Below are 9269 nucleotides of genomic sequence, written 5' to 3'. Positions count from 1 at the left end.
AATGTCCTGGAATACTGCACCCAAGACTCAGGGATTGGTAGTGCCTTTGAATGCTGTTTTCGAATTCGCTCGTTGCGCTCAGACACTGTGGTGTTACTGCGGCTTCGGAAGACCTATCGTTGATACACAAACAAAATTGGTAAGCACCTAACGAGAAAGATACAATGATCTCAACGTTCTCATCGTTACCTGATATGTTTGGGCTGAATAGGCCGCCAAGTACTGGTCAAAGGCTTCCCACGACGAAAACTCAACCTTGTTTGGCGATGCGGCCAACACACGACTGGGCCCACCACTTTCGCTTGTGCTGCTAGTAGACTCCGGAACGTCTGAAACACTCCGAGCCCCCGACGAGCCGTCTTCCACCGAATCAGCACTACTTGCGGCGGGCGTTGGCAACCAGATGTCGTCCTGGGAGTCCTGAGATCTCTCAGACTCACCACTGTCGCTCTCTTCCAACGCAGCGGCCCCCGTCAGCGGCCGCTTATGGGCTGCGCGCAGGCGGAGATCCATTCAGCCCCGTACGGCTCCCGCTCCCCCCTTTCGAAGTTTTGTGGCTGGCAGCGCACTGATTCCAACGGGTATACGCAATATACGCCGTACGGATGTAGCTCATCGGAAAGGAGCCGGGGATTGTGCAGGGGAAGGTTAATTCAGTCGGGCGAAATACTCACTGTCTTGCAAGATACGCAGCGCGAATTGCTAGCCCCGAAGCGCAAAAAAAGCACTGTCTTTACCGGAAGATGCAGCCATCTAACCCCCAGGCAAAGTCTGTTGAGCTGACGCCTAAAACTGACCTGCCAACGCTGCAATACCGCTGGAAGCTACTGACAACAGACGGCTTACGGCAGCTCGGCGATTTTCGATTTGAAGCCTTCTTGTACGTTCAGCGCGCCGCTCAGCCAGAACAATTCCGCATCGCTACGGCTCGTCGGATTGAGCAGACACGATTGCAGTGAATGGCTTATGGGACGGCTAATGCGGTGCAGCTTGGTGCAGCTACAGCTCCGCACCTCGACGTTGTACATGCTATAAGACTAGAATCATCTCCGTTTAAAGTTCCGGTCGATAATTTCACCGCACAGGCAATGGAACTGGTTCGCTAGCGAGAGATGCTGCAGCAGCAGGAGATTGATGGTCAAGAAGCACCAGAAACAGCATTCGTCAAGATTAGGCTGGGCGGTCTGTGGGCACCAATGGAGGTGGATATACTGTCTCTTCGCCGAGCGATACGCTTACCCGACCACGATATATTTTCTCGTGGAATTTACCACGATCTCACGCCGGCACAACCAACAACGGCGAGATGAACGATGAAGATAACGCAGAGGATGAGCTGATGTGATTATTGCTAGCATCATAATGCATTCAACCGATAGATTTACTCAATACCCCCCCCCTATTATAGTTTGTATCAGCTTATCAAAGTTTGCTGTCGTATTCCAGTAGCGTGGTGAAAGGTGCCGAAACATTCTTTATCCTCGCGCCGCGTACACGCTCGTATAGCGACTTCCAAAATTTGGTCTGGATTCAAACAAAATGCTACGTTGGGATGCTTCTGCAACCAACGTTTTAGGAGCTCGAATCACGGCTGTATCGGACACAATTGTGGGCAGTATGGCGGTAGGAAAATTAGACGAGCTCCGCATTGATGAGTTGCTTCTTGCAATCTGGATATGCATGTGTTTTGGCATTGTCCATAATGACAATGGAACGCGGAAGCGGCCACGGATTAAGTCGAGGGATAATATTCTTAACAAATGCAGCATGCAATTTCTCTCTTGTAATCGTCCCCCTTAAGTGCCGCCAAATTATAAGTTTTTTGCCTCGGCGAAATGGAAGCTTGACTACCGCACGATGTTCCAATTGGACCAACCGTTTCGGCGCTCAGCGTGGCGCCATCTTTTGCTGTTTCGCCCAGGAAAATGAGCTGCTCAGCAAATGAGAAAATAGAAAGGAACATAGCGGTAAACTTCAATTCCAGCAGTCTTAGGAGCTGCCTTGGACAGCACCTTTCGACTAAAATTGAGGTCAAAAGTTCAGAACTCTGCAAATTGTAGCTGTTGAAACGATTGCAGCTGTTGGGTAGCTCTTGATCACAAGTTTACGAAGCTCTTCAATGTAGAACGTCGTGTGCTTCAACGTAACCTTCTATAGCTGCTAAAACCAGAGGGGGCCAGCGCGTGTAGATTGATTCTCACTGACAATCCCCATGTCTAGGAATAGAGCGTACCATCGGCAAAGTGTTCGCTGCTTCGGCCTCAACAACTCGGATACGAACACGCAAGAGACGTCGTAGACATGCATGATAGCTACGTCTCGCAACCGGAAGTCGTCGTCGTAGGTCATAGTGGTGCTAAATGCTGACTGAAACTGAATACTTAACTTGATGCTGGATGGACACATGCCACTCAGTTTTACCGCCGGAAATCGGCAATTGTGGCGGTCGCGTTGCTTAAAAGAGCTGCGTTTACTGTACAATCCTTATCTGTGTATCATTTCGAACTTAACATGTTTTATATTGAGGCCCTATGCTTAATCGGGGCCTGGACACAATTATACGACCTCGTCGAGTGATCATAACTCAGTCAATTTTTATTATTTGACGGTGCGATTTTCACCACAAGTTGCAAAACATGCTGCTAACGCTCGCGTTTTTTGTACATGTAGGGAGGCTCGCATACAAAAGAGATTTTGTCAAGGTGGTCACAATTTACGGCCACCATTGGCCCAAAACAAAAATTATTAACACGTAATACAGTACACCAGCTCGTGGACATTTTACAACAGTTAGATGCACCCACGGGCTCACCTACTCAGGCTGAATTCCAGCATTCTTATCTTGACTGAATTAAATGGCAAGCCACAGTCGTTTCAGATCCCCGCCACCTATAATCCAAACGGATAACGGTCTGTATTGTGCGATAACTGCTTAGTCGGGTGTCTAGCATACATGTACTCCTGCCATTGCCCTTCACTGCTTGTCGCCGCTTCTGGACGTTGTCTTGCCCTGTTCATGGCACTGGCGGAACTTCTTCCACTCCTGTCGCATCGAATGTTAGTCATCCTGCCTTAAGTCGTATCTGCCGCTACTAGCCTTACCTCGGTGCAGGCCGAGACGCGGCCGTTGTTGAGTTTCATGCAGGCTGGCACCGACATGCGTCAGTCGGAGAATGACTGCCGAGAAACGAAGCAACCGAAATTCAACGGTCACAACTCACCGTCGACGCGCAGGTAGCTCTCCTCGCAGCCCGTATTCTCCACGGCACTTTGGTGGTGCGTGTCGTCGCCCGGTTTGCAGGTTAAGCATTCCTTATTCGGCATGGTCAAGCAAAGCGGCCTGCAACTACGCTGTACCTGTACTGTAGTCGGTTGTCTTTTTCATCCAATCGTACTTCGGTTTTATTCACGACGTGCGACTTTTTTCCGCGACGGTAAGAGGCAGTCAAGTAACTTGATTTTTGTAAGTCAATCGCAACGTTCCGCCCCACGAGGTTGTCTCCGTCACATCGATTTTACCAGTGCAGAGCGGTGTGGAAGCTATGGCGCAGTTGCACGACGACGACGTCGAATGGCTCGATAGCGAGCTGGAAGACAGCCCGAGGTCCAACGACGACATCAGCAGCATGTTCAGCAGTAGCCCCAATGCTAAGGCCGGCGGTAGCGTGCGCTGGCCCCAAGATAACCAGCCGATGCAGCGCCCCGCCGCCGTGTCGTACGCCGGATCTGAAGCCGTTGAGGACGTCGAAGGTGACATGACCTCATTTTACGGTCAGCAGTTTGCGCCAAAACCCGAGGCTTCCAACTACCGTCTTCCAGCTAAATCCGTGGGCCAGCAGCGCTTCCAGGACATGCCCATCTGCCTTGTGGCCGACAACGGCGTGGCCGCGAAGCGTATTCTCATTCGTCGTATCCACCAGGAATCCATGACGCAGCTAGCCATGAGCTGTCAAGCCGTGTTGGTGCGCGGTGCCTCGGGCAACTACTACGTTTACCACCTGGAGATCACCAGCGACTACTACAAACAGAAGTGGGTTGTGTGCAAGCGCTACTCCGAATTCTATCGCCTGCGCAAGAGGCTCCTCGCGCGTCTCGCGGCACACAAGAAACAACGTGGGTGCTCCGTGTGTGGCGCGGTGCGCGACCAGCTCAAAGACGTCGGTTTTCCACGTCGAGTCGTCATGTTTAAAGACCCCTCGTCGCTCGTGGGCAAACGAACCGCCGGACTCGAAGAGTTCATCGTTGCTCTCTGTGAGTACCTCGCTGCCGAACAGGAGGTGGAAGTGTGCAATGAGATCGCAGCCACGCGTTTTTTGGCTAAGGAGTTTCTGCAGTTTCCTCTCGAGCACGAGAATCAGCACGTCCGCTCTATCCGCCAGCTCAAGTATGTTGACCCACGCGATGTTGAAGTGGATTCGGATTCGTGCCCTATCTGTCTATGCGAATGGGCTGAGCTGGACGGTAACCAGCTCGTGCTCTCACCATGTGGACACTTTTTCCACGAGCACTGCATCAACGAGTGGTACCGGACCCGCTTCGATTGCCCAATTTGCCGTACGATCTCGGGCGCAGAAGAGAGCAACAACTGCAATTACTAGTGAAGTATCCAATGGGACATCTTAAACTTTGGGAAGGCGAGGCGAAGCGAGGCGAGGCAACCACAAATATATAGTTATGCTTGAAGTGATGTTGATTCCCATGTTATCTCCCTGCTCTAATCCGTGTGGGCCTACGACTCTGGCGAAGCACCAGGGGAAAACCGATAAACGTTGAAGCCACTGTCCGAGAACTCATGAAGATCGTCACCGTCCTTGCCGATGATGACGATGCGCTTTTCGGGCGAGAATTCACCGAAATACTTGTTCGCGACATCGACAAGATCCTGGCGGTTCAACGAGAGATACTGCTCACGCCTGCGCTGACTCATGTCGTTTGTGATGCCGCGCAGGAAGCTCATACGGCCTTTCATCGACGGAGTCTTGGGCGCGTCAACGCTCGCGAAAACTGACAGCAGCGCTTCCTGCACGTCACGGTCTGAGAACTCGCCGCTGACAGCCCATCGACGGGCGCCAGCATACGCGTCCAGCGTCTTAAACGTGTTCGGATCGTAGTGCGAGCTCATCGAAAAGGAGCCCTCGTTCTGAGAGACGCCAGATCCGTACGCCCCGCCCTGCTCACGCACTTGCTGGTGCAGGTAACACGACGACATAATTTGCGCCAATACCGTAAGCGGCACGTGATCTTCGTGTGCAAATGACACAGACGGCTGCGTCTCCACAACAAAATTCACGGACACTGGGAAGGCAAAGTAGTTTTTGGGTGACACGATCGGAAACTTCAGCTCTTCCTGTGACAACGTGAGCGAAGCGAGATCTGGTAGCGACGAGGACGCAGCCAAAGGCTGAAGCAGCTTTGACTTGAGCGATTGCTCCACTTGAGAGCGCAACTTGTCCTCTGTCACAACAGAAATACGCATATTCTCGGGTGAGAACACCACGCGCGCGATATCCTGCAGTACGTGGGCGATCCGACGCAGCTCTTCATCAGAGCACTGCGCCCACTTCTGAAGTTGCTCGATCTGACTAAGACCACTGTACAACTCGTCGTACACACCTGCAGGGGTGAGACCAACACGCGAACGTGTGCCAGCGAGAGCAGCACCAGATGAAGAAATGCTGCTACTAGCAGTGGAAGCGCTACTCTGCAGAATAAGACGCAGTTGACGCAAATTCTCGTCGCTCAAGAACTGCGTGTCCGTGAGCAGCTCGTGCATCAGACTGAACGTTTCGCCCACCTTGTGAGGGAGGCACATCGTACCGAGCAGAAGAGATTGGGTGCAGGGTTCGCCGTGGGCATCTGTAAGCGAAGGTGCCGTCATTGCTGAGCACGATACACCGCCACTGCAGTTTGCAATGACCGTGGGGAGTTCGTCATAAGCAAGGCGAGAAGTGCCCAGAGATCCAAAAACCGTAGTAAATACGTTCATGAATCGGTGGTATTCTTGAGGCAGTGCTCCCACGTCAAAGAGAAAACGTAAGTACGAAATCTCGTTCGTGGATGGCACGCGAACGAACTCGGCGGACGTTGAGTTGAGCTCTGTCCTCTCAATGTGGTCAAAATTGCCTTCCTCCACACGTGGAATATCATCCAGCGTCAAGGTGGGCAAGCACTCTACCGGTTCTTCCTTTTGCTGATGACGCTCAAGCTGCTCAGTGGTTCGGGCGATGCGGTCCAAATCAGCGTTGGACTGCTCAAGAAGCTTGGTGGCTAGATTTTCATGCTCGCACCGCTCCTGGTTGCGGACGAAATCCTCAGAAGGCAGCATAAGCATCTGTACCTCGTGCAGATCATCCCGCATGAGGTAATCGCGCACGTAACCCTCTAGGAACTTCGGATCACATGCCATTTCGTCATTCAAGCGTTCCAACAGCGGGTTCAGCTGTAGATTTTTGATGAGGTCGCCACCGTGAGCCCAGACAGAGCTGATGCCGTGCATGAGTTGCAATCCAAAGTTGCCTGTCACGTGCTTGAGACTCAACTCCAACTGGTGCAGAATTCCGGTCACTCGTTCTTTGTCAAAGCCCTCAGCCACAACCTTTTCCAATGCATCATGAACTGCCACGCGAATAGCCGGCACCGCCGCCTCTCCGCCTTCAATACCTTCTACACCAACTCCAAAGGTGGGGTAATACGTGGATGTGTCGAAGCCTGTTCCAACCGAAAAGTCCTGGGCAAGACTCGAGTCGATCAGTGCCTTAAACAGCGGAGACGCAGGTCCATTCGTGAGAAGATAGCCCACAATTCGCAGCACGAAGGTCGGAAAGGGGTCTGTAGACTTCACGTCCACAAATTTACTCATGCAATACTTGATGTTGGGATCCGCTGCCTCTCCACTCATATTACTGCTAGGACCCTTGATAACGATCAATTCCGGGTCATTTGAGCTCTTCTTGTGCATACTGAAATTTTCGGTACACACGCGAACAGCGGCAGAATCGGCGCGATATTCGAATTTGTTAAGAACCTCCTTATCCAGATAAGCCAGGTGGTCCGTGAGAGGCAAGTCGCCGTATGAGTAGAAGCAGCAGTTCGACGGGTGGTAATTTCTTACGTGGAAGGCGCGTAGATCTCCGTAAGTAAGAGACGGAATATCCTTAGGGTCACCGCCACTCACGTGTTCGTAGATGGTGCCTCGCATGAGTTCCTGCTGCAACCTTGTGCCAAAGAGATTGTTGCTGTCCGAGAGCACGCCCTTCATCTCATTAAGCACCACTCCCTTGTACACGAGTTCACCTTTTTCCTCGCTAATCTCGAGTCGGTGGCCCTCCTGCAAAAAGTCCAGCTTACTCAAATGGGGGAAGAAGACCGCGTCCAGGTACACGCTCATGAGGTTGTGCCAGTCCTTCGCGTTGGTCGTAGAAAACGGGTACATGGTGTGGTCTGCGCCCGTGAGCGCGTTCATGTACGTGTTAAGACTGCGCTTGATCATGTTGAAGAACGGGTCGCGCACTGGGAAGCGCTTGGAGCCGCACAGTGCTGTATGTTCCAGAATGTGCGCCACACCTGTCGAGTTACTTGGCGGCGTGCGAAACATGACAGCGAATACATTGTTGGGGTCCTTTGCGTCCAGATGGAGGTAATTGGCCTGTGTGGGCTCATGCCGTAGCTCCAGCGCGTCTACGTTGTACTCAGGCACGGTGGCCACTCGCTCCAGCGTAAAGTTGTGATAGGTCTCACCCACGTGCAGAGACTTGCAACCATCTCCACGTTGTAACACTGGAGCGGACGAAAAATCCGCGTCTACCCAACATAACGAAGACGTTTGGTAGTGCACTTGCACCGACGCAGGCGACTCCGCGAGCACGTGACGAAGCATCCGAAAGGTGAGGCTCACAAATTTAACAAATTGATTGAGCAAAAAAAGTGTTGCGTACACCAGTTTGAAAAAACTTTGCTTGCGGCTTCGTATGTGAACCACATAATATGTGGCTCACATATAAGTATCATTTAGTTTTGGGTTGTCTCATATTATGAGACAACCCAAAACTAAATGATACTTATGAACCTAAGTACGAATCGCGATTTAAGCACTCTAACTATCTTTTGAGCCCTTATAAGCTGCAGAATGCCTAAAACTGAAGAAGTTGTGATCGCTCAAAAATATTATCTTCATTTATGGGCCCTCGAAACGAAGATACATTTAGGAGTGTTGTGAGCTCAATATTTTTTCAATTTTAGAGATTTAAGTTTTATTTAAAAGCTCTTGTTAAAAGCAATTGAATAAGGGTAGTTTTACAGTTTTTCGCTGGAAGTTTACAATAAATTTCACTGTTTCGGTTAAGTGCGAAAATCAAATGGCCAACTTTAAGCTCGATTATCTCGATAACTCTAAATGATTCGTAAGTATCATTTTGTTTGACGTTGTCTCAACAGATATTATCTGTGTAGCTCATTAGAATGATTCGTCGAGTACAGAAATCTCTCTCACTTCCGGTACCGTGATCCGACCCTATCTTACAATTTGAAATACTGTTTAAGAAGTTTCTACGTGTTCATGTACCTACAAGCTCAACTGCGAAGCGCGGACTATGATGTCTGGGGGGCCATCTTGAGAATGTCGGAAATAGTCGTTTGTGCAGGCGGCCGCTTTAACCGGTAGGTGATCTTTGGCCACTCAGTTTACAATTTACCTTATTTAGGTCACTTCGCTCTCTTTTGAATAAAGAGGGGACCTGTGAACTGCCGTTCACTGAGAGTTTGTATACTCTGGCGCAAGTGCTGTGTGACCCCGTCACAGGCGGCATATATTTATAGGTAGATAAAGTTTGGGTTTAATACAAACTATAAGTCACCTATAGAAATGCAACGTCGTTGACCATTGGTTGGCTTTGAACGACCTTGGTACTTTGTACCAAATATCCCGAAGTATGACGTGTCATACTCCTGAAGTGTGAAGTGTCACACTTCATGTAACCAGGGTACACTTAGGGCTACGTATTCCGTTACATCCTCCCTCACTTAGGTTCGGCTTACCGACCAATCAGAATGAAGAGGTGTTCGTCACAAACTCTCATTCTCAAAGTCGAAAACCATCGACTTGGCCGCGCGAGCGCGGCGGAGGCTCACTTCATAGTTATAGCCTCGAGCAGCAGTCTGTGCGCTCTTCTTCTGGGTCTCTACTTCGACCGTTAATCATGCCTCGTGGCACTGCTAAGATCGGTGCTAAGACACGCTCTAAGGCTGCTGCCGGTAAGGCGCAAGTCAAGAGC

The 9269-nt window shown here is 50.7% G+C and overlaps 2 protein-coding genes across 2 annotated transcripts; one reads left to right on the top strand and one right to left on the bottom strand.

The window, feature by feature from the left end:
- Positions 1 to 3332: 3332 nt before the first annotated feature.
- On the top strand, positions 3333 to 4687 carry PITG_13438 (uncharacterized protein; the record flags this gene model as incomplete). The annotated part of the gene is made up of 1 exon (XM_002900025.1): positions 3333 to 4687. One exon carries the CDS (start codon positions 3543 to 3545, stop codon positions 4596 to 4598), a length of 1056 nt encoding a protein of 351 aa, XP_002900071.1.
- A 42-nt stretch (positions 4688 to 4729) lies between these two features.
- On the bottom strand, positions 4730 to 7876 carry PITG_13437 (metalloprotease family M16C, putative; the record flags this gene model as incomplete). Its single annotated transcript, XM_002900024.1, has 1 exon — positions 4730 to 7876. One exon carries the CDS (start codon positions 7874 to 7876, stop codon positions 4730 to 4732), a length of 3147 nt encoding a protein of 1048 aa, XP_002900070.1.
- Between the last annotated feature and the right edge of the window lie 1393 nt (positions 7877 to 9269).

Source organism: Phytophthora infestans, genomic scaffold (assembly GCF_000142945.1).
Source record: "Phytophthora infestans T30-4 supercont1.28 genomic scaffold, whole genome shotgun sequence".
Lineage (NCBI taxonomy): Eukaryota > Oomycota > Peronosporomycetes > Peronosporales > Peronosporaceae > Phytophthora > Phytophthora infestans.
This window is presented reverse-complemented; position numbering and strand designations above follow the sequence as displayed.